At 35.7% G+C, this 26,114-nt stretch overlaps 1 protein-coding gene across 1 annotated transcript in view; it reads left to right on the forward strand.

The window, feature by feature from the left end:
* SEMA3A (semaphorin 3A) overlaps positions 1-26,114 on the forward strand; it is a 170,913-nt gene that overhangs the window by 52,422 nt on the left and 92,377 nt on the right. The window contains exon 4 of the mRNA XM_042872901.1: positions 16,601-16,720. Within this exon, the coding sequence (XP_042728835.1) occupies positions 16,601-16,720 (120 nt within the window). The remainder of the gene's footprint in view (positions 1-16,600; positions 16,721-26,114) is intronic.

Consider the following 26,114-nt stretch of genomic DNA (forward strand, 5'->3'; position numbering starts at 1 on the left):
AAGAAAAATGGGAGAAAATAATCCAAATAAATACTTGCATAGCATACTGAAATGGGAAATCATTGTGATTGCCAACAACTGAGAGTAGAAGTTGGCCTTGTGTGTATATGCTATTGGCCTGATTTTCAGGGATGATTCTGTAAAATATTCATAATGCCAACCATATGCCTCTAGAGAGCTCCATCTGAATAATTTCCTAGGTCACAATAAACATAATTTTATCATTTTTTACATGAAGTAGATTTTTTTATAGATTTTGGTGAAATCTAGAAAAGTAACAAGAGATTCAGCACTGAGAATGTAAGCATATTACTTTAACTTTTAATACTTATTTTTAGAAATTCAGAACAGTACAGTAAGTTCAGTGCATTGCACTAGGCTGATTCTAATCCATCTCCATCTTCATTTATAATAAAATACTATTTATAACAAAAATATTTTACAAATGGAGTGAGCTGGGAAATTCAGGTTCCCATTCTCCTACTCCAGTAAGATTGGGAGGTCCATTTATACTGTAATTAATTTATCCATCTTTAATCTTTTGCATCGCATGGTGTTAAGGCAGCTGCATCCACTAGTGATGAGCAAAAGTGGTAGCCAATACCTTACTACAATGCTGTGTATGACCTGGCACATTATCTGCCTGCTATGAACCTATGCATCAGAAGCAGCATGCTCATGAATTGATGGAAGAGGATAATGAAAAACATAAGCATAGCACTGAAGAAAAAATGTGACCTAATAGTAGCACGGTAGTACAGAAAATTATTGGAAGAACCAGATAATTCATTTTGGAAAATATTTTTCACAGACTTGGGTTGTTAGGGATGATGTGGTATTTTTTTGCTATTGATATTTTTTATTTATTTTCAGACTTGTCTAGAAATAGAGGTAAGAAATAAAAGGATGAATAAGTCATATTTAGTGTGGGCCCAGTTTTCATACAAAAATGGAATACATTAGGCCTGCTCCAAAAGTAATGCCTCCTATTTTATTATGTTGACCCACAATGTCAGAGTCTTACATTGATGGTGTGGCAGTAGATGTTTTCCGCCAATATTCCATTACATTTTGTTGCCGTATGACAGATGGTAGCAGAAGCATAGTCTGACAGAATGGTGCTTGACATGAAAGTGCATATGAAGAAAAGGTGTGTAATGTAATTCCTCTATGCAGAAAAAATTGCACTCATTGACAGTCATGGACTCTTGCTGAAGATTTGTGGAGCCCAAACAGTGGATATTGGCACAGTGAGGCAATGAGCGGTGCATTTCTTCAGTGGCAACAGTGAAAGAAAGAGAAACCACGTTCCGGATGGTTATGCTCTCACATCACTAAATAAGGGGTGTCTTGATCAACCCATCCATGTGAATTGGCACATAACAACCAGGGAAGTTGAATATGAAGTTGAATACTGGCTTCAGTGTATTGGAAAGTGTATGGTGGCAATGTTGGAATATCACAAAGTTTGCACCAGGTAAGTCCAATGAATGCACACAAGGAAACAGAAAGAAAACTGTAGGCAAGTCCATCAGGACATATTGAGCCAACATGAGGCTGAAGGTGACAGTTTGGGTTGCACCATTACTGATGATGAAGTGTGGTGCCACCACCACAGGACTGTGTCAAAATCACAGTCCATGGAGCGGTGATATGTGAATTCCCCATCCAAGAAAAAGTTTAAGATGCAGCCCTCAGTATCTGAAGTTATGTGCACTATTTTTTTGAATGGGAAAAGGATGATTTTTCTGGATTTCCTGGAACCTGAAACAACCATCAACTCTGACTACTAATATACTCAAACATCCAGAGTCAGTCCAGAGAAGAGAACCTTTCACTTGCAACATGATGAGACTAGGCTCCTTGCCTGTTTGAGGACTGTGGATCACATGGTCAGTCATGGCAGAATTGTCCTACCACACATTCCGTACTGTCCAGTTTTTGTGCCTTCTGATTTCCATCTGTTTAGGCTGATGAAAAATGGACAATGTGTGGGCAAAATTTTCCTAGCAACTGTGAAAGAGTGGGTTATCTCAGATGGTACAGGTTTTTACAAAACGTGGCATGCAGTCTCTTATTCATTGCTAGTGAAAATGCATAGCTAATGGTGGTGGCTATGTTGAAAAAAAGTGTTTTTAGCTGAGAATTTGCTCTATCAAGTAGTGTTACTGTGCTCTTTGTATCTGTTGTAGTTTCCATGGAAATAGATAAGAGGCATTACTTATGGAGTGACCTACATATATTTTGGTCTGCTCGGGTCATCATCTTAGAATATTTACAGCTTCCTTTTATTGCTATAATACAATATACTGCTAATAAAGAATTTAGAATAACTTCTTTAGCTGTTATTAGAGATAAAGACCATTTACGGAACTTATTATTCCTTCTTCATTTATTCTTTAAAACCATTGTCAGTGCCTTGGGAGTGTGAAATATAAGGGCCATAAAAATAACTCAACAGTCTCTCATTAGTGAGAACAAGAGAAATAGAGGACAAATAAAGTGCCCTATGAAAGATGCTTGATTTAACATTGCTTTCAGCAATGTACCACTGCTAAGATATTAGATACTCCTCACTTGTGATGGTTCAAAAATTTTCAAATGACAGTCTGTACTTTTGTGTTGAGATACTTAAAAAAAACTTTTTAAATTATTGATCTCCAGGGGAAATGAGTGCTGAAAATGCAAGTCCTCACTAATGGGCCAGGTGCACTGCAGCAGCTGCAGTGCAAGTACAACCTTGTCTCTGCCCTGCTCCTAACCTCGGCTCTGACCTCAGAGATTTCCTCTCATAATTACAAGAGGTAATTTACCATCATTTTTACTCCTTCAGAGGGATTCCTTGCACTGACACTGTCGGTCACGTTGATCTGGGTGCAGCAGACTTGCAGTACAGGCAGCTGGCTTGGGATTCAAGGAGGGTGGCCTTCTTGAACTGCTCTCGTGCTCCTGGACTCTGTTCCTCAAGAAGTCTTTCTCATTCTTATTTCTTAGCTGCTATTTATTAAAGGGATGAGTGTATGTTAATTAGTTAAGCTTTGCTCACTGTATTGATAAATATTTTTAAAATATGCTTTGAATTTCTTTCCCTGTGAGTAAAGGAGAAGGAAGGCTGAAAGATTTACCCCAGCTATGCAATATAGCAGGACTTCTCTGATAGAAGTTAACTGTTAACTTTTCACAAATTATAAATTAAAAATAACAAAAGCAGAAAAGTAATATCGCTTATGAGAAATTAAAAGCTCTAAATAACAAGTATTGTGTTTGCTTATGTAATCCAACTAAATGAACAGTTCTTTGAGGATTTCTTGCTGCTCTGGAACTCAGTCTCTCATTTGATCTACTCAACTATTCTAGTTTTTGTAAGTCCTGTAACTATTTCCAATGATTCCTGACTAGACATTGGTACTGATTAAAGAAGACAAGGTGTCTACAGGATATTTCTCAGCTCAACTTTTATGTTGAAACTTATGAGTGTGGACATGCTCACAGTCACATCCCTTCTTAGTGAGCCTCAATGTTTTTTGTCAAGATCTAACAGGCACCTGTGACCCAGCAAGAACACATGGCAGCCCCTGTATTACATATGGGTTAAATAGCAGGTTACTGGGAAAACAAACAAACAAACAAAAAAAACCAATTGCAATTCCATTCTGATATCATGATATAATATAATAATCCAATAAAGCAAAGATTGAATGATTTACAAAAGTTAGCAGAAAGACTAGATAGTTTTGCAGGTTGAGATAGGGTAATTTGTTGACTGGAAAACTCATCTAATCCTTACACTGCTAATTTACTATAAATTTAAAAGTTAAATATGCTGTTAATACATTTCTGCACCAGGCTTGACTAAGGAACCAAAACAGTAGTTCACAAGGTACAAAAATAATTAGAAGAATCCCTATTAAAGGGTATAATAGATTTACTACAACTTGAAAACCTTGAAGATGTGTATCTGAAGTGCACATTAGGATGTTATTTTCAAGTGTGATTTGTCTATCTAATTTATTAACCATTCTTATATATCCCAGCCAAAATTAAATTGTTGAAATGGTTCCATACATAAATCTTTAAATTTCAATGGATACTTTGAGGAAGTCATATAGGACAAACTAGATGACAGAGACTTTGCATTCAGTATGATTTTTCTAATGAGAACTGGATGTTGGTATACAATTAGATATAGAGAGTACCAAGCTATTTTACTTTGCACTAGCAAGATTCTTCATGCATTCTCTCAAATGAACAGCTATATTTGTACTGGGAGTTAGACTTCGATGTCACAATGCAATAGCTAAGCTGTGTCAGCACAGTTGTGTGTATTAACACTGACTATATTATAATTTGTACAAGGCTGATATCTACTTGAGCTGTACTTCAGCTAGTTAACTGTTAGATTAATTCAGCTGTGATCAGCTATTATTATTGTAAGCTTTCTAGGTGGTATTTTAGAAGACCTTCAGATCAGAACCATTTTCCTATTAAAGAAGATGTAGATAGTAGACTCTTTACAGGACATACAGTATATCTATATTCTGTGTATGCATCTTTGCATTTTAGTGTGGTATAATCATCGAGTTTATGATTAATGTATGAAGAATCACATGACTGTAATTTAGTTCACCATTTCTTTCATGAAGATAATACTCAAGTCAAAATGTTCATATATCACCTAAGTTTTTTCATTCTTTAAAGGTTTTCAGATATTCCCTAAATCTTAGGAAAATAAACAGTTCTAAAGCTATCAATGTGCAACAACTTGATTGAAAAAGGAAAGAAAAAGTAAAATAATATGATGTGTAACTTAGCAAGTGTTCCTCATATCTCATGATACTTTGGAATAATTAAGTTGGCAACGAATGAGCACTTTTCCCTTTAACTCATTTTATTACTGTTGTTGCCTTAGGGAAAATAGAAGAACATGGAGGCAGAAAGCAAAAATAGTTCTTTTCATATGTTATTGTAAACAAAGATCAGAAGAGGGAATCTGAAAATTAAATACACAGTTCTGCCTAGATCTAGAAAGCTTGCTGCTAAATTCATCTGATAGTCGTTTATCAGGTCAATTTACCGCTGGCCCTTCGGGTGTGCCAAAGAGAAGTTCATCTCTTTATTCAGTCTTGTTCCTTTGGAGAGCATTCACAGTCAGATTTCCAACTCTTCTATCACCAAACTTTGTCACCATGAGCATTTTCTGACTGTCTCCAGCATGACACTGAAATCCCTTCATAGACTCAGGACATGCATACAGCTAGTGGAAAAGGAGAAAGTGTGTGTGTTCTGGGAGTAGTAAGAGATAAGGTGAGCAACAAATCCATAGTGATGGACCACCAGTGCAGATAAGGACAGGATTTACTCTTCTCATTAACTTCTATAAGAAGAAATGTGACTTCTGATCTGCTAGTAGACAAACAGTGCCACTGCACTTGTCCATTCTACTGTCTGTTCCAAGTAATAAACCTAGAAGAAATTATTATTTTGCAGTCTTCTCACTCACTGACCTTGTCCATGATCTTTATTGTGTTCATGATTTCCTACCAATGCATTTCTTACCACTTGGGAGAAGAGGGAACGAGGCATCTTGTAGGTTGTATGCTGCTTTAATATTGCCATTGCGTGGAACTGTTTTGTATAGAATACACACAACATAAAAATAAAAAATAAAACAAACCTACATCTCCTTCTCATAGAAGAAGTGAGCTGAGCTTGGTGAAAACTAAGTATAATACACCAGTGCCTTTCAAAGTCATGTGGAGCTTTCTAACATAATTTTCTCCTCAAACAAATTCTATCTGCACCAGCTCCAGTTCTTGAACACTTGCTGGCATAATATCTCATTTATGGCTCAGAATCTATTCAGGAGTTGAGCCTACAGCTTGTGTTCACTTAGGCTTTTGCATATATGTTTTGTAAAGTAATAGCTTGGTATAGTTGGATAGGATATAGTTGGAAGGACTAAGTTGTCAATTGTTCACAGTTTACCTATTTATGTATCACGCAAAGCATTTATGTCTTTTCCTGTAGGGATCAAATTGATACAGATCAAAGAGAAAACTAATTTTCCAATATCTCGATTTTTTTTTTTTTGTTTATGGGTGTGACTTTAGAAGGAAGGAAGGAGATTTTATATTCATTAGATTTAATGCTATCCTGAAGAAATTGCTTTTTTGTCTTTGAAGTATGAATTCACAGAAGCAGAGAATGGTAAATTAAAGGAGAAATGAAGGAAAATTTGTTCCCAAATTATAGGTTTTAGTTTCTGAGCAGTATTTTTTCCTCATGAACTCTAGTTTGGCCTTGACAAAACTATTGCTGTTTAAAAATGACTTTGGGTAATTCCTTGCTGTGATTTATTGCATCCCAGTATGGTCAGAGTAAATTTGTCCTTTTTACAATTCTTTCCAGAGAAAAAACATTAACTTGATAACTATTGGAAGTCATAGATGTGTTCAGTACTGGTTTTCTTTCAGAGAGCTTCAGGGTGAAACTCATATAGTCAGAGAAGAGCATTTTCCTTGGTGCCATTCACATCTCTTTCCCTCTCTCTCTCTCTCTCTTTTTCCCCTGAATTTGTCTCAGGTTCTTCCTTGGCTAACGGACAAATGTTTAGGTTGCTGTTGCTTTAATGAAAGGAAGTGTAAAGTAAAATTGAAGGATAGCTCAAAGATCACAGTTCCTTACTGAATGTGCACTATTTCCCTATTAAATTAGTGTACAAAAAAATTTCTTACTTTGGTTCTGTTACATGCATCTACCACCCAATAGTTTAACTAAATTCATCCTTTCTTGATACAAATCTAATATTATCTGCCTTCTTTTGGAATAACTAAAAGAGCTAAATACTAGTTAATGTTCTTAAAATAACCTTGGAGATGATACATAATTATATGTCAAAGCTAATATTTTATTCACATCCACATCTTCATGTCAACAAATATTCTTTGAATAAGCCTTATTATTGTAGAGAGAATTTTGGATTCTGAAGATGGCAGAACAAAAAAACTAAGAATACTAAATAAAGAAAGAAATGTCTCCCCTTCCTTTTTTTTTTTTTCTTTTTCTTCTTCTGTCTGTTAAAAGTGATCTGTGTTGACACAGCTCATCTGTTTATTTTCCCTTGCTGATCTACATATTCCAAATCTTTAGGTTACTATACATGTATCATGAATTGCGCCTAACCAAAAATGAAAAAATTAACAATCCATTTGGCACCAAATTTTTACTGACTGGGAATTCAGAATAGTTTAATTTCCAAATCCAAATGTAAGGGATCCCACAGTAAGGAACATATAACTTCAGAGTCTGTCTTACAGAGTATATTTATTTACTGGCCTACATATTGCTAAGCAACAGTCACAAGGATGCCAAGTCTTTTGCTTTCTTTCAGCACTTCACACATTTACATTTACTTTCAACACAGAAGTTTTGAGTATATTTATCTTAGATGTCTGTGAATGGCAGCCATTACAAGATATGCCTAATGCTGAATAAAGGCAAGCTGATTGATATGGAGTCCAAGTGGCTTATGTGCATATAATAGGCTTGGCAACCTGTTTGTCTGAAATACTCCACCCAATTAGCAGGTGTTGATCCCTTTCGGAAAGGTGGAATGTAATCTGATTTCTCCAGGAGACAGGTGATCACCCCACCCAGATAGAAAAGATAAATGGGAGAGACTCCTTAGATCTAGACTGTGGTCGCAACTTAAATTGTTGCTGGGCTTGGTAATACTACTTGAGTTGAAACCAAATGGCATAGTTCATTGCTTTGCTAATAAAGCCACGTCCCAAATGTGGAACAGCTTTAGTCTGTAGAGCAAAAACAATTTTGCTTTACAGTTATAGTCAGAAAAGAATCATCTGCCACTTGTATGTAATGTTTTGAGTTATTCCTGAAATGTTTTTCTGTTCCTTACGTAAATTAATTCTGTTCTGTAGGAAATAAATGCTACTGAAGAACATAACAATTCAAAATAAATGACATTTCTTAATAAAGCTCCTGGAAAAGTTCAGTGTACAACAATGAATTTTGCAATTCTCACTGCAAAATCCTGAAAATCAATTTGCTGTACTGGATTCACAAAAGGCTTTCGTTTATCTTGTTAACTACACATTAACCAGATGTACAAAAATATGGACTGATCCTTAAAATGGGTATTTTGTGTTGCAGCCTCCTTTTAGCTGTCCACAAGTTCAGAACAGTTGTTATCTGCATCTACTCAATGAAGATTTATGGATGAAGTACATCTCCAAATTTAGACATACCAAATGCAGAACAAATCTGTAGAAACTTTGCTTCTTAAGACCTCAGGCTGTTCGAGATGATTGTTGCTAACAACAAAGATCCACTGATTTCACTGATGTGCTTTGTTCTTGGAGTCAAAGTGCTGGTATTGACCAACAGATTTACAGGAAGGCAGGCAGGCAGAGAAGCGTTTTTTGTTTCACCCTTACTAACACAAAGCAGCAAGCAAAGGAGCTTTCCATCTGCTGTGCAAGTGTTTTGATGATAAAACTATTTGCTAATATGGCATGCAGCTTTGTGGCTTGAAGGAATCAGGATATATCTGACTTTTTCAGTAGTTTTTTCTTTTAATCACATGCTTTGTTAGTTGGCTTCTTGTTTCTTGTCTTGATGTTTCAGTGGTTTAAATTCAAGCAGACATTCTGCAACTTGAGTAAATCATACATTTTAAATATTCTCATGAACTGTTATCATATGAAAAAAATCAGACAGATAACAGGCATAACTTAATTGGGAAGATAACTGTGGAAGTACAGTAAGCTGTACTAAGCAACCAAGAATGTCTTATCAATCCTCATCAGCACACTCAGTCAGAATTTTCTCAGGGCACATCTCAAGAGTGGAGGAAAATCTAGTTATGGAATTATTCAAGTACTTATCTGCAATGGTGGCTGTGGTGACCAAGTCTAAGAGTAGTGTAATTTCTGACATCTTGGGAGGTTTTGAGCACTTCACAAGGGCCACTGGATATCAGGATCTGCCACCTTTTTCAAAGCTCAAAGTTAGTGAATGCTTTTAAAGTAGGACTAGAATTCAGTTAAAAAACAAAACAAAACAAAACAAAACAACCACCATAGATTTATAGAAATGACTAGATATTTTGTTTGCCTAAAAGTATTCAAGGTTTCTATTGGATAATGTGTTTTATTTATTATTATTATTATTATTATTATTATTTATCTGTTTATTTGATGAACATTGACTAATGGAGATGTAATCCCTAACAACTAAGTTAATAGAAATTCTGCAACACAGACCCCAGTAATTAAGCTGCTCAACTAACTTCACTCAGCAATGCAAACTGACTTTCAGAGGTTAGGACCATAAAACATTGAAGTTCTGACTGCAAGATGCAGTAATGAGAGAACAGGAATAGAAATGAAGTTATTGATCCAAGCTCCAAGAGGTACACTGCAGTAAGCCACTGCTTGCAAATGTTTTCATGCTGTATGCAGTGCTGGCCTCCCCCGCTCTAAAATCATACACCTGCTTAGTCAGGTTCAGTTGGAAGGTTATCTCCTGGAATACAGCTGCCAGGCATAATTTACCCACCTGTCAGACTCTGTGAAAATTTTATATTACTGGGAAACGTTCCCATTGCTGCCAATGCAGCACTTGGAATAATGTCTTTGCAGCAGTGTTACCAATTAGGTTACTCCAATAAAATGAAATTTAAAAAAGATAATCTCATTTTAACAGGACTGGAATCATTTGCTTTGTTCCCTGCCTACTTCAGGCCTGTTTAAGCAGACTGTGCTCTTCGATCAATGTTTTTAAGTGCTACTGTAATTCAGAGAGGGAAGGAGTAAAAAATCTTAAATTATTTTACTGCATTTAAAAAAACTTGCGCAAAAGCAGCAATAGCTATGAAAGCATATTCACTGTAGAGTTCACTCCAAAGAGGGCCTCCTTGCCCATGCTAATGTGCTGAAGTGTTTACAGAATCTAGTTGATCCTAATACTCCGTGTATAAGTTACAAATAGACATTTATTGCTCTGTCACTCCAGGAATATTTTTCCTGAAACAGTGGTGTTGCATACTGAAAAAAATGCTGTGCCAATACAAATTAAACTGATTGCAGCTCGCAGTAGCCCACTAGGAAAAGAGAGGAGCAAAAAAGCTCCCTGATAACTTGGGAACATCTTTCAAAAGTGTGATAAATTTGAATGACAGCAGTAATATGAGGGATTACTTACTCTCCATGGATACCCCTGACCTTGCCACTTGAGAATTCAACTAATTAGACAGAAGAAGAAAAAAAAAAGTAAACATATTAATTAAACTCATACATAGGACTTAATATGGAAACTGTCCATCCACTTTGATTTGAGAGACAAAACACGTATTTGTTTTGTTTGTCCAGCTGTTAGATGATAGCTTTAAATCCCCCTGTCCATCCAATTTAGACAAAACCTTCTGATATTTTAATCACTTGGCTATGCAGGAAGGTTGAAATAAAGGATGAATGTTTTACAGGGTCTGATCCTTATCTGGATTAAATCAGCAGAAAACTGTTGAGGATAGTGGATTATTTTGTCTTCTACATAGTGTCCATATAATCTGGTCATTCATTTTTGCAGAAATATCTGTGAAGCAGTATAATCATAAATGATATTTTTCTTGAAAGCAAAAAGGGAAAATCTATAAAATTAGGAAAAAAAGTCTAGATGTTTGTCGGTTACGTGGATTTACCCGTTAAACTTCCACCTAAAAAGATGTCATTGAAAATTCTTTGCTGCATCAGTAATCTAGACAGAAGGATGTAAGTTCCTGGCTTTTGAGGAAGAGATAATTACTGGAAACTCATAAAACCCACCTAAATTCAGTTTTAATTTTCATATGTAGAGCAGATGTTTTGACAGATGGATAGGCTTTATTTTTATAAGTGTCCGGGAAAAGTCGGCAAAACACAGCCTAATCAGTGTTACATATCTGTGGTGTTTGTTTTTCAGTCTTTCTGCTTTTGACTTCCATGCTTTGGTCGCAGACATTTTCTTTGTAATTTATTTTTTCAGGCTAATCTCTCTCTTCATAATCCCTTCTATTAATTTGATACAAAAATATTGGAAATCTCTTAAAAATTAAATGTGTATGTTTGGTTAGTGTCAGACATATTGATCTTCATATGGTGGGTGTCTTGGTGGAAAGCTTAATTAACACTTTATCTTCTCTTAAAGACAGGCCCTCTGTCCTTATGTATAATATATAATATTTGGTATTGGAATTTAGACTTAAGATCTCTGTCCAGACACACTGAACCTCACTGTCTTTAATTCACACTCGGAATTTGTGACAGTTTCTCAACTTGTACTACAAATAGGATTTTAGTACAGAAGGATTTGCAGTAAAACTTGTTTTGCTGCAATATCCTAACATGATGGAAAAGATTTTAGCTACTTCTAATTTTTATTTTAATAAACTGTCAGTGTTGCATGTAGCATAGGCAAGACAAATGAACGGGAGTTTTCAGGACTGCTGTAACTCCCACGATATACCTAATTTTTTCTTTGAATGTCTACCTCAATTATTCTGTACCATATGAAAACACTTATGCTTTCTGCTGTATACGTGTATAAATACATTCGATCTTTAAGACAAAAACTTGTATTTAGCTATATACAGAAAGAAGAATTTCCTAATATGAAATTGCCCGTTATAAGGAATAAGACTATCAGGTGGAAAAATTTATAATGATTCACTATGGTGATTCCAATGTTCATCTTTTTAAAAATGTATTTTCATTAACTATCCAAGTTATATTTTCCTGTCTACAGAGAAATCTGCAAACTTTTCATTCATTTTCATTTGTATTAAGCTAAAAATATTTTCAACATTCACTCCACCCATGATCTCCACTTTGAAAGTCTAATTTTCTTTCTAAAACTGTTTTACTTAAAGAAGAACATTCAAAAGTTATGAATATGTCCAGAATATGGAACATTTAAACAACATTCTCTTCCTGGGAAAAGCAAAAGTGGATTCAGAGGTACTTGGAGAGTGAAAAGAGATGCGGACAGTGGTTAAGTTCCCTGATAATTTGACTATTACAGCTTCTGGCTCTTTCATAGAACAGAATAATAGAATCATGGAATTGCTCAGGTTGGAAAAGACCTTCAAGATCATTGAGTCCAACCACAGTCTAACCATAGTACCCTAACTCTTACAACCCTCCGCTAAATCATGTCCCTGAGCACCACATCCAAATGGTTTGTAAGCACATTCAGAGATGGTGACTCAACCACCTCCCTGGGGAGCCTACTCCAATGCTTAACAACCCTTTCTGAAAAGAAGATTTTCCTGATATCGACCTAAACTTAAACTGGTGCACCTTGTGGCCATTTGCCCTCATCCTGTCACCTGTCACCAGTGAGAAGAGACCAACCCCGCTCTCACTGTAAGCACCTTTCAGATATTAGAAGGGAGCAATACGGTCTCCCCTCAGCCTCCCTTTCCCCAGGCTGAACAGCCCCAGTTCCTTCAGACTTTCCTCATAGGGAATATTCTCCAAGCCCTTCACAAGACTTGTTGCCCTTTTTTGGACCTGCTTCAGCACCTCAATGACCTTTCTATTCTGAGGTGCCCAAAACTGAACGGGGTACTTGACGTAAGGCTTCACCTGGGCTGAGTACTGAGGTACTTTCTGTACCTCCAGTGGATATTTTCTCCTATCTGCTAGATGCCAGGATGCTACATTCCTTTTGTAGGCTTTGCTTCCTTTTCAGTACCGTGTGTTCTGAGATCATGTAGTGAAATGCTGGCTGGACCTTCACGCCAACAGTACAGTACCCAGCTGCAGGAGATACAGCTGCCAAGTGGGACAAGCCCAGTTAGAGGCAACCATGTAATTCTGGGCCTCCGGCCAAGTGGATTGGTTGTTGCTTTATAGTTGAACTGATGTAGCCACCAGTGTTGGGACCAGCAGAGCTGTGTGCCAGGTTTTACAACTGAATACCAATGCAACCAGGGAAAGAATGAGGAAACAGATCCTGGCCACTTGAGTCAAGTCACCCAAATCTCATGTAGTGGTAGGTCCAAATCTTCTCGAGGCACACACATTTTCCCTGATAGTACTGTTTTCTTCAGCATATGTGCATGCTGAGATTTGGAGTTTAAATAATCATTCAGACCAGTTAAAATTGTTACAGTACAGATTTATTTTTATTTTTTTCTTCCCAGAGTCACATAAACGGGGAAAATTAAATATTCACCATCACAGAGCAGATTCTTGCTCAACTCTGGGTATGACTCACAAACTCACAGGTACAATGACATTTCCACACATCATAGTATATTTATGCAGTTGTACTTAAGCACAGTTAGACCAAGGAAGAACTCCAATTATGCTGCAATTGAAATCAATGAGGCTGTTGCTATTGTTCCAGCAAGAATAGCACTGTCTCTCAGGGAGGGAGGAAACTTCACTTTGAGTTTCCTGAGTTGACAAGGGCTTAAATCAGAACTATAACTTTACTTTGATGTCATTTATTGTGGTTTAATACCCCTCTTTATTTATTTTTTTACAATCATGTAAAACATATAAAGAAATCTAATCTGTTAGGGAGGCGTATGAAAATTTAGTGAATAGACCTTAATGGTTCCTTTATGCAGCTATAAAACACAGGGAAGCTATATGAGCAGTATGAGCAGGACTGGGAACTTTAAATGTTAAATAAATTTATTTGTTTATTGTCAAAGGTTTATTGTTCTAAGTATTTACCTTCCCCCCTGTTTAACTAGATTGTGTCTTTCTCAGACATCCACTGTAAAATAATGTGTTAAATAATGAAATAAAGAGACCTTGAAAGCAGGGATGAATAAGCCAAATTTCTTACAATATAAGCAATTTTTATATAAATATAGTATATTTATATCGGTAGAGATTAACTCTACCAATAATAACACAGTTCCACTACAATCCTGAACACCTGAAGCAAAAGTATACTTATCATAAAGTTAAATTCATTCTTCCTTCCTTCCTTCCTTCCTTCCTTCCTTCCTTCCTCCCTTCCTCCCTCCCTCCCTCCCTCCCTCCCTCCCTCCCTTCCTCCCTTCCTCCCTTCCTCCCTTCCTCCCTTCCTCTTTCCCCTTTCCCTTCCTCCTTCCCCTTCCCCTTCCTTTCCCTCCTTTCTTCGTTTTTTTTTTTCCCCCTCAGTCTTTCTCCCATAGGCTAATCTGGAGTAATTCAATAAAGCTCTGAAGATAAGCTCTGGATAAACCATGGAGGTTTTTTCATCTCACCTTTAAAATAGTAGCTATCTAAAATCTTTTGCTTTATGTCATAGGCAGCTGAACAGTGTTTAATGATTGTATATAATGTAATAGATACCATGTTGCCGTAAATCAGAATAGCTCCATTGAAACCTGTTTAAATCTATACTGGATGTAGATCTAGCTTTTTGTAAAGATGTATGACCATTGGTACCTGATATTTCATTTTTTCCAGGCAGGCAATTCTTAAAAACTTATGTAAAACATAGTAAACCATAAAAATATTTCTAAAATCATGGTACATGAAATCAGGAAAACCAAGGCATAATGCTACTGAAACAGTAATGTAGTTAAATTTGTCCAGATCCAAATTGAAAGGAAGAAAATTCTGGATTCTTTAATAATGCACAAATCGTTGGTCAGTTTTAAATTAAGTGGAGTCAATGTTGGATGCTTCAGCTGGAACATGTAATATCAGAGCTTAAGTAAAGATCTGCTTCAATTTTGTTTATTGTAATGTTTTGTGAATTTACAGTAGTTGCTCATTTTTACTCTTGCAGGCACTGAATTATTAATACATTTACACAGTTTCTCCATATTTCTTTTATTGAAAAGAACAAAGGAAATTCTTTTATTGAAAAAAACAAAGGAAAATAACATTAAGAATAATACAGAAATACAACATAATTTAAATGATTTATGTCAAGAATTTGCTCAATATTCTACCATTGTGACAGTACAAGGCAGTTTGTGAATCTATAAGATAAATGTATTTTTGTGTTTATATATATGTGGGAGGAAGAATATGCATGCACTAGAGTTTGTGTGTGTTTTCATTAAGGAAGGTCAGAATGGGAAGAATTAAGAGAGACCTCTGGTAACATCCATCTCTATCTCTTCCAATTTCCTGTTGGATTACCTTAACTATCTTTATGTTTTCTCTTCCATCTCATTTGGAAAGAAAACTGTCAGCAGTAGACCAAAGACTTAGTGTGATTTTGTATACATTTCTCTGGGGTACTCTTTTTAATACATCTCCATTATCTGTAATGCAGAGAAAGAGTAACATTTGAAGAGCAATGTCATTTTAGTGCAGTGCATTATGAGAAGCAGAGAATCAGTATTTTATCTAAGTTTGTTGCTTCCCAAGTAGTAGCCTAAGGCATGCTTCAAATTGCACATTCATCTTCATGGCAGACATCATTTTCTGTTTGAGATTACCTAGTTAAATTAGCAAGCAAGTTACAGAGAGGGAGGATGCCAGTCAATGAGATCTCTGCAGAGGTGGTTATCACCACTGCACTGAATGCTGAGTACTGTTAGCAGAAGTAGGAAACAGCGTATAGCAATAGAGATGGATGAGCAGGCCATTTTGGGGCTGAACCCAAATGCTGATGCAGGCTTCAGACAAATAGAAAATATATACATAGAAAACTTCTTTCTTTTTTCTTTTTTTTTAACATAAACTTTACTGGAAATTGCTATTTTATTTCATTTTTCTTTTCTCCTATTTGAAATTCATTATTTATAATTCACAGGCATTGATGTTTATTTTCATTGTTAGACCTCATTGAAATGAAAAGATTAAATAAACAAAAAAAAATCAACATCTTGACTATTAAGTTAGATATTTCCATTTTAATACCATTAGGCATGAGATTTTTGCTAACATAACAGATTATGTTTGTGCTAGGGACTGTTAGTACTTTTTATGGGTGTTGAGAACTAAAATCACTCATGATGGATAATTTGGTCAGGTAGAAAATGTAAAGTCCAAGTCTTGCATAGATTACATTCCAGGAGTCATAAACAGTTTCAGTAAAGCTAAACGCATGTATTCATCCTTTCAGAACTGTTTCCTAAGCATAGACAATGGAAATGAGGCAGCATTTGTATTGTTGTTAGAAATGTTATATTAATGATTTGTTTTTCATCAACTCTTTCCATCTGGCCCATCTTTTTTTTTCTAACTGTTACTTAATTGAATACAAACAGTTGGTCCATTTTTCTTCATTATTTCATTCTGACACTTTTCTATAAATGGGATTTGTCTTACAAACATGGCAGTGCCATAAATTACAGAGATGAAAAGTGTCTGAAACAAAAATGAGGAAAATTTGTTGTGTAATTTTTTCTTCAGGGCTGGATACTTTATTAAATGACAACCAAAGATATTTAAATGAGATCCTCGATCAGGCTATTTATTAAATACTTCATTCTAAACATGCTTATAAACAGCTTGAAATAATCACACATTTAAAATCTGCTCATTCCGACGTTTATCTACAACCCAGAAGCACTCCTATTAGTCATAATCACTGAATTAACTTTGTGCATAAATGTTTTTTTTCATTTTCTTTGCAGAGAGAATGTGCTAATTTCATCAAGGTGCTTAAGACTTATAACCAAACACACTTGTATGCCTGTGGAACAGGGGCTTTTCATCCCGTGTGCACTTACATTGAAGTTGGAAGCCATCCTGAGGTAAATTATCTTAAAACAATATTTCTCTTTTCCCTCATTTAATCTTTATTGGTGTTTAGCCATGAAGCACACTCCCTTGTTTCTGTGGCTCAGGGAACAGATCTGGTAGGACCTGCTCCTGCTTCTGGTGCTGACGTGCTGATTGATAGATCACAACTGAATCTATGCTTTTCTCCCACACACACAGCATCCTTTCCCCCAGGGTCTTACATAAATACCAATAAGCCCATTCTGCCTACTTCATAGTTCAGCCAGTGCTTTTAATCAGAGATGAGCTTTGTCTTTTAGTATCCTACTAGTTGGTACAGTCTGACACCACGGTAGATTTCTCCCAGCTAGGATTTAAAACAGTGTTACATATTCATAAATACCACTTCTCAGGTTTGACCTGACATAGCAACTGTGTTTCATATACAACCTAAGTTTTGTTTTCTCACAAAATAAATCATTTTCCCTCTCTTTTCCTCATTTTTTTAAACCTTTATTTTGCTGACTTTTGCTTAGTACTGCAAAAAGCATAGAGTAGCTCTTGCACTGTTTTGTCAGTGACTGTGGTAGCTAAATAGATAAACAGTCTTTTCCTGTGAAAAACAGTGTCATCCACAAAAAGCAATAGGTGCATGCTTATTTTTCTGGCTGAAGATTATACTAAAATGTCTCTGTGCTCCTGCAGTTAATTCCATTTAAATTCTTTTCCTTTTAGGAAAGCCAATCTTTTTTTTTTTTTCTTTTTTTTTTCTTTTTTTTTTCCTATTAATCTGAGTACATGATATCAGTAAATCCACTTTTACTTTTCTTTCATTCTGACTTGAGTGCTGCTCCATAGACTGTTTCAGTTTAGCAACCAGATTCTTGATGTATTTTCAGCAATCACTCACTTCATTTAAGGATATATTTTATTGGTGAATCTATAGTTATGTTACTGGTAGCTTCTGTGATCTCCAAAGAGCCACTCTTTCAACTTACGTTATGGTTTTGCAATTCAGGTTTTCAGATTTCTCTGAAAAGAAAGACATCACTGTTAACTGAATGAGGACTCAATTATTTAAAAAACAGAAATTCTTCTTGTAGAAAAGCTAACAGATTTTTTGAGTGTTGACTTTATAGTCTGGAAACTATTCTTTTCTATAAAAATGTCTTTTGATATTTGAAACATGAGTCTTTATAATGTTCTAAACAAAAGGTTTTGAAGGAATAAAGAGAAAAGGATCTGCAATGTAGAAGGTTTTTGTGTATATATATATATTTTAATATATATGCATATATATATTAGTTAATGCTTTATTCCAGAGTGCATTCTTGGCAATTAGTGATTGTATCTTGACCACACACAGTATGTCATTGCTTACTGCATTAAACAGATTCTCTGCTTCCTGAGATCCATTTGGGAATTGGTAGACGTATTAATTAACTCCAGTTCCGTAAGATGTGTGTCAATCAATCCTTGGCTATCTGCCAAGTGAATCTATCTGCAGAGAGATAGCTGGTATGAGGTCATTTACTTCTGCATTTGGCTGTTTTATGACTGTGCCATAAAAATAACACACACTTTATCACGAATTTATAGGAAGGGTGATCTGAGATGCGAGGCCATATCCAACCTTGGTTTAACATTCTGTGTTTTGAAAGACTTGGGTCAATGATGCATTTGGCCCAGGAGCTGAAAGAGGATGTTTGTTTTAGCTTCCTTCTAGCAGTTCATAACCATCAACAAAATATAAATCATTGCTTTTTTTGGTCAGTTTGTTAGCACCCAGTGCCGGAATCATTTTTGTGGACTGTGATTTCAGCTTCCCAAACCAGAGAAAGGAGGATCTTCCTCAGAACTGCCGTGGTCACTGTTAGCTTCTGATTTCATATTTAAACTGTGAATGAAATTATCCTCACCTTCTGCTTCTGTATTCTCTGTATTACTGTGCAGGAGTAGTCACTTTTCAGTCCATCTCTATCTGTGCTGAGAGAAACTGGGGCAAGAAGGAGGCAGCTGCACCCACCTAATATCAGGCTTTCACAAATGTGATAGTCAGCCTGTGACCTGTCTTGATAAAGCGAGAATGGGCTGAGTTAGGTTTGCAATGAGAAATATTCTGGACTGCCTCTCTCTGAGTTAGAGCTTTTTCTTTTACACCAGCAGCCTAGGTAGGAATTACAAATGTGCACCTTCTGCAGGAGCAGGGGCAAGAGGAGTGTGTTTGACTGACAGCAGCTATTCCAGAGCGGGGGGATGCAATTTTAGCCCTGCACTCTGCATCTGTAGAAGCCAGCTGGTTTATATGTTGATGTCAAACAGCAGCAATGGACATGTCAAAGAGCCACTGCTTCTGTATCATAAACAGTTTATGCCTTCATAACACATTAAAAAAGGTAAAAAGTAAAAATGACGGTGAGGGATTGATTTTGAGTAAAAAAACTGCTCTCTAAAATATTTCCTGAAGATTCATTTTTAGCCACAAAATTATGGAAAATTAACGAACTTCACCATCTGCTTGTTTATTTTAAATCACTTAGAGAGGTAAATCTGAACAGATTAGAGGAATAGTTGGCAAATGTACCTACTGTCTAATAAAATTGCTTGTTTATGTGATGGCAGAATAGAACCCACCTGTCTGAGACTGCTGGAGGAGAGGAAATTAGTGTGTGTCAAACTGAAGAGGATGGAAAAAATGTAATTTAAAGAAAAGAGTGGGAAGTGATAGAGGAGACACTGGAAGCAATTGGCATAGGCTGCAAGAGACTGGAATATGGTACAACTCTTATGTCTGGGGAAAGGAAGTAAATTACTTTGTGTGACAGTCATAAAGTAATGGGGAATATGATTTGTTAAGTCTGTTGAATATCTCTTCGATATGAAACAGTATTACAGCCCTATTCCATACTTGAAGAAAGCCATTTCTAGTGATGAAACTAGGCAGATATAATTGAGTTTGATGAACTACAGTATAGGAAATAATAATAAAAAGGTAAAAGGATATGAACAGCATGCTGTGCATCTGATTAAAAATGATCTGTGCAAATGTATACAGCCTAATATGTTGTGAATTACACTGCATTCTGAGGAGTAAAGCAGACTAATCTGTGCTTAAATCCATTCCAGATGTGGGAGTGAATAACCACAGTATTTAGAGAGAAGAATAAAGCTAATGTTTGAATAGACTTTAAGCACGTAAGCCATGAGTAAGCAGGAAAGAACATATTTAGACAGAACGTAACATGTGTATGCGCAGAATACCTGAGAAGAACCTAATTTAAACCTTGAGGTCATCCATGGAAGAGGCTATATTTGTACCTTCACTGAATGGGGTGAAGTGGCTTGTATGCAAATGTTTATACTGCATGTATCTGAATTTAAGTAAGATGACCTAATACAGACACTTACATCAGCTTTGGGGACCTAAAGTTTGGTAACATGCAACATTCTCTCCAGGTAATGGAGTATAATTCAAGAAAGCAATTACTACACAATATAAGAAAGTAATTAGCCGAGCTATGCTTTACTCCCACCGACTTCTGTGGAAACAGTACCAAATGTGCAGAAATGATATCCTTATGGCTGCAAAATTGCAGAAGTCAGATCTGCACTTGAAAGGAACGCATACAACTGCAGGGAGACACAGAGGTGCATTAAACTCACTAGTAAAGCACAACAGGATGCAAAATGCACCTGCTTGTGCGTGCCTGAGCAGGGGGAGCAGCCCTACTCCATTTCCCCAGGGCTCCCTTTGGGGTAGTTTGCATGAACAAGTGGGAAACAGTTCTGTTTAAGGAAAGAACAGAATTTTCCATTTACTTAACCCTTACATACAGGTGGAAGTATAGAGAGTGCACTTTTTTTAACACTCAAGGCAGGAACTGCAAAGAGTTGTACAAAACTGTTTGCCAGATCCTCAGCATGAATACATTAGAATTTCTTCAGTCGAGGTAACTCAATTGATGCTGTCTGAAAAACTAACCCAGTTTCTTTTATTGTCTCCTAATTCCAAATTTCTTGTCAATATCTGACAGATTAAAACTCATTTTTAACTGGATGAACTTAAAAGGTCTGAGATCCCTTTAGTTGCAGTTTATTTCTCATTCGCAATCAATAAAGAAGCTCTAAGTTTAGTTCAGATTTATGATGTACATAAAACATTAAGTTATTGCATATGAAGTTATATAACGCTACCACCTGTAATGTATTTACTTTTTCCGGTCTCTGTGTATTTTAAAAAATTTTAGTTCAACTCATAAAATTTTGCTGAATTATACCTTCTTCTTTTTTTTCCCCCTTCTGTACTTTACATTAGAAGAGGTCTAGAGTGCATTTTCTAAGTAATAGACATCCTGTTCTTATATATTTATGCATCTGCTTTTTCCAACCGTCTCTACATATATATGTTGGTATATATTACACAAATATATGAATATAGTGATAGAAAAACAGGTGTTTTTTTTTTTTTTTTTTTTTTTTTTTTTCTTAAAAGAATGACTTTGCAGGGACACTTTACTTAAAGAACCAGTGCTACTGTTGAAACAAAATGTTGTGTAACATGTAGGAAGCCTACAGGAAAGCTGGGAAGGGACATTTTAGAAGGGCACGTAGTGACAGGATGAAGGGAAATTGTTTTAAATTGGAAGAGGGTAGATTTAGTCTAGATATTGGGAAGAATTTTTTTCTGTGAGGGTTGTGAGACACTGGAACAGGTTGCACAGAGAGGTTGTGGATCCTCCCCTCTCTGAAAACATTCAAGGCCTGGCTGGATGTGGCTTTGAGCAATCTGGTCTAGACGGAGGTGTCCCTGCCTACAGTAGGGGGGTTGGACATAGATGATCTTAAAGATCCCTTCCAACCTCAATCATTCTATAATTCTATGATTCTATTCTATCATTCATTTTCTACTATAAAATCCACAGTGAAATATTGATTTCTCTAGCAGCAGATGTAGCAGAAATTGGCCCAGCTTCATTGAAGACGGTACAATAGACTACATCAGTTAAGAATCTGATCTACTGTTTTTAAGTAAAACATTTGAGCAAACGATTTTTTAGGTTAAGAATCAACTGAGATTAATTGACTTCCCATCTAATTTATTATACCTTTATGTATTTATTATATGCTTACCAAATACATGTAAAAAATAAGAATGGAAGAGATACTTTTAAAGGATGATCCTTATTTGTGATGATGGTACATCATGTTGATGTAGTAATTATGTGATACAATTGTTTTTATTACATACCAATTCTAAGCATAACTGTAATCATAGAGAAATGTTGAAAAGAATATCTAGTTTACAGGCAGTGAGAGCTTATTTCAGTCCGGAGATTATGTACTTTTCAAGCTAGTTCAGATCCAGTCAGTACACATGAAAATAAAGATCTCCAGCTTGTGTAAGCGCTTGCCCTGGAAGAACAATTATTTCTTTACGCTTTCTGCTATATTAGAAAACTGCAGGTACTGGATTTTTTTGATGTAGTTCAGGTTTGCAGAAGTTTGTAGGCATCAGAGTAGCCATCATTAAGCTCACATCAGTCCAGGCATCTCACAGGACCAATGGCTAAAATCACAAAATAAAGGGCCTTGATTCCTCTGGAGGCTGATGTATCTACAAACCATCATTTCTACTAATCCACATTGCATTGATTTCCAATCCCTTAGGCTACCCTACATGAAGACTGCATGAAATCAGGCTTTTCACATGTGTACAGTTTACCTCCACTTGTCAAGAAGAGTAGATCTTGGCATGTGTATAATCTTCCTAGTGTTTAGGAAGTATGTAGTTTTATATGCAGTTATATGTAGCTATATATAGTATGTAATATTTTTTGCAAGCCTTAATTGACTGTATTATCAATTGGGAAGGGATATGTCAAGAGAACTTTCCCTCGACTCAAAGACAATATTTGCAGGAGTACAGAAAGGGAACAGAGAACATCTCTATCCTTTGTCATAGCACAAACTAGGTGAGCAGTTTATTCTAGTAATCTTTGACAGATACTTCCATAAGAAAACCAGGATGTGTTGTTGGACAATCAACATATTGATAAGCACCATCATGCAGCAGTATTTATTTCTTATTTCCCAAATGGCATCTCTTGTTACATGGTATAATCTTGTGATAAAGTTACAGAAGTAGGAGATCAACATGAAGAGGTAACTTGATCCCCTTTTAAAAGACTTTTTGAAAAACTCCATAAACCTCTTTGATAACAAATATGACTCATGCTGATGGTTAAAGCCTATTACTTAAGAAGGCCTCTCCTTGAATACATTGCTTTGTAGTTTACAGGCAGTGAGAGCTTATTTCAGTCCGGAGATGATTCAGTCTGGAATACATTGACTTTAGTTGCATTTTGAACACTTGACTGGTAAATGATATGATAACAAAATTCAGATTTTTCAAAATCCCATTCTGTCACTCTGAAACAAAAGATAATTCCAATAAAAGTTTATTTCCAGAGTAGTTGTTTTAAAGTGAGACTGTTATTCTTAATATATTAATTTAGCCGTTTAATTTATGAGGTAAACTTCATTAAATTGAGTAGAACACATGACAACAGTGGCTGAAATCATTCCTACCCCTCACTGTTAGGAAAGTCTACACAGCTGCTACAGAGGTTTCATCCCAAGCAAAGAGAGATACTGAAGAAAAGAATATTGTGATTTTTTTTTTTAAGTATCCGATTTTAACAGGATAAGAATTGATTTCCTAATAATATTATAATAGTTACTAAACTTTGGAGTAAACCACAAAGTTAAATGTATAATCATTTAGATTTGCAGGCAATGTTCATTTCCCTGATAGTCAGTCAAGAAGGATGAACATTTATGGCAACGTAATATTTGAGAACCAGCTGATCCACGCTCTTCCATTTATCAGCAAAAAGATAGAATTGTAAAAATAGGACTACTCCAAATTATATATTTGCAAATAATCTGGTTCAGTATCTTGAAATTCAGATACAGTGAAAATACCATTTGGGGGGAAAGTATTTAGTAAAGGGTCATACTTTAACCTCTTATGGGAAATGTGAATGTTGTAGGTTTTCAGTTGTCTTTTAATGCATTCAGTTCTGCCCTTGTATATTTCATAATTACACCTATGCAATTTGGAATCTATTTATGTCTGAAGTGACAGAAAGTCAGTAATTATGTCTGAGATTCACTTGGAGATTTACAAGTTGAACATTTACAAGATGGAAATGAAATCAAATTTTAAAACTGTCATGAGTCAAAACAGTATGCTGAATTATTTTATTTTTACACCTTTATTTCAAAGACCACAGACTTAATTGACAAGCAAAATGAAAGTACAGTTCTTCATTAAGTCATATAGAGAAGAGGTCTGAGATATAAGAAGCAGAACAAAGACATGAAATTTTTAAGTGCCATGGCCATTTGTTGCGCAGCAGAAAACACTAATCAATCCCCTATAATTATTAAAGTCTGATTAGTTCAGCTATTTAGCAAATAACTTTTGTTTAGAACTTGATAAATATATCTAAACTGTTATGGCAGATCTCTGAGTCCATTCATAAACAATATAGAGAGATATATAGAGATATTAATAATTTAAATCTAATAACTCTAAATTCACTTTACTGTATTTATATGTTGTAAAGAAAATGTAAATTAAAGTCACACTGCAGGTGATTTTCCAGCACTCTGCAGTTTGGTTTAATTGAAAACTTCCATGAGATGAAAGAGCACTGATAAGAATGAGGTCTGTAGGATGCACTGGTGTTTCTGTGGATCTGGTTTGATCAATAGAGGCTTGCCATGCCACTGAATGAAATTTGGTAGTACCAAAATCCTGTGTATTTTCTTTCGTTTTTCCAAAAAAATTACCTCACACAAAGCAACAACCAAAAAATATATCTAGATTTTCTTCAAAGAGCCTAGCATGAAGGGTAGCATTGATTTTGAACCCACCGTCTCCTAATGAGTGAAATCTATGCGCTAGCACGCTTCCACTGAGATAACTAAGAAGACCATTGTTCCCCAAATGTACCAAGCTTTTGGCCTTCTGTTACTGAGAAATGCTGGTTGATTACAGTGGAGGACTGTATACAGTATGCCACAGCTGAATGACTTCCATGAATGAGAAACTAAAGCCAGTCGACATATTCATTAGGTTCAAAGAAATGTGTCTCAGAACTGTGGGAAAACTTTTGTTTATGCTGCTAGAGGGGAGAAAAAAAAAAAAAGAAAGAAAAAAAAAAAGAGAGAGACCTCCATGGAAGGAATGGAGTGTGTGCACGTGCACATACAGGACTGCTAAGTGGATTTTCACTTCTAAGACATGTACGATTTTACTTTATGCATCTATGCCTTAAAATCATGTCACAGAAAGGATGAGTGACATTGAGTATGTTCAGATAATGCATGATTCAAGTTAAAGGAACTCTTAGGAGCTGATTCTAATATTGTTTTATTTTAAAATCTCGCGTGCTTTTTCATGAAACAGTTTTCTTCAGTGGAGCCCTGTATCAGTGTAACAGACTGATGTTTATTTGTTTGTCAAATTAGAGAAGAAGCATCATTTTCTAGCATAACTAGAGAAATGACTCAGTGTTTTGTGATTGCTTTAAAAATATTAATTTTAATGATTGCTACTAGTGACGCTGAGAATACATCCACTATTTGCAAGTGGATATTAATTATTTTTTCTATCAATTAAAGGATGTTATGATAAATTATTTATTTCCAGAATGTAAATATTCTCAATGGCACATGATTACCTAATTTTGCCCTGAGATAATGCAATTATCCTTACTCATTACAAACTTAGATTGTTTTATTTAGAGAGATGACAGTCAGATTAAAATGTAGATCCAGTTTTCTGTGTGCGATTACTGTGTTCATCCATGAGCAGAGTTCCTAATAGCACAGAAGCTCAGCATTTGCCTCTTGTTACAGTAACAATTTGAAGCATTAACCCAGCTTCACAGTCATGAAACATATGCAAAATTTCATCCACTCACCTCCTGAAATAAAGACAAGTAATGCTGAATCCTTTGATCTTTCAACCAACACAAGGGAGAAAAAAAATAACAAACCACCATCTGTTGAGAAAACAATTTAATAAAAACAATGGAAAGCCAGCATATAATGTAGACAGCTTTAATTGAGGAAATGATTTATAAATAGAATTATTTCTTGACTTAGAGGTGCAGAAAGAAGCAAAACTGAAAGAAGTCATTACCAAGCACAGATTTTGATAGATCATCATCAAAGCAACAATTTTTTATTGTGTGATCCTTGTCACAAATCTCCATTTGACATGTCCTGACCTCATGGAGAAGAATCGCATGTTAAGTGTGATTTCTACAGCTGAAGGAAATGACTGTATTTCGTTTGTAGCTCAGTACAAACATCTTGTCAAATAGGCTTTAAACAGTCAAGGTCACAATGCAG

The sequence above is a fragment of the Lagopus leucura genome, unplaced genomic scaffold (genome assembly GCF_019238085.1).
Source record: "Lagopus leucura isolate 7727_CA_CO unplaced genomic scaffold, USGS_WTPT01 Super-Scaffold_100008, whole genome shotgun sequence".
Classification (NCBI taxonomy): Eukaryota; Metazoa; Chordata; class Aves; order Galliformes; family Phasianidae; genus Lagopus; species Lagopus leucura.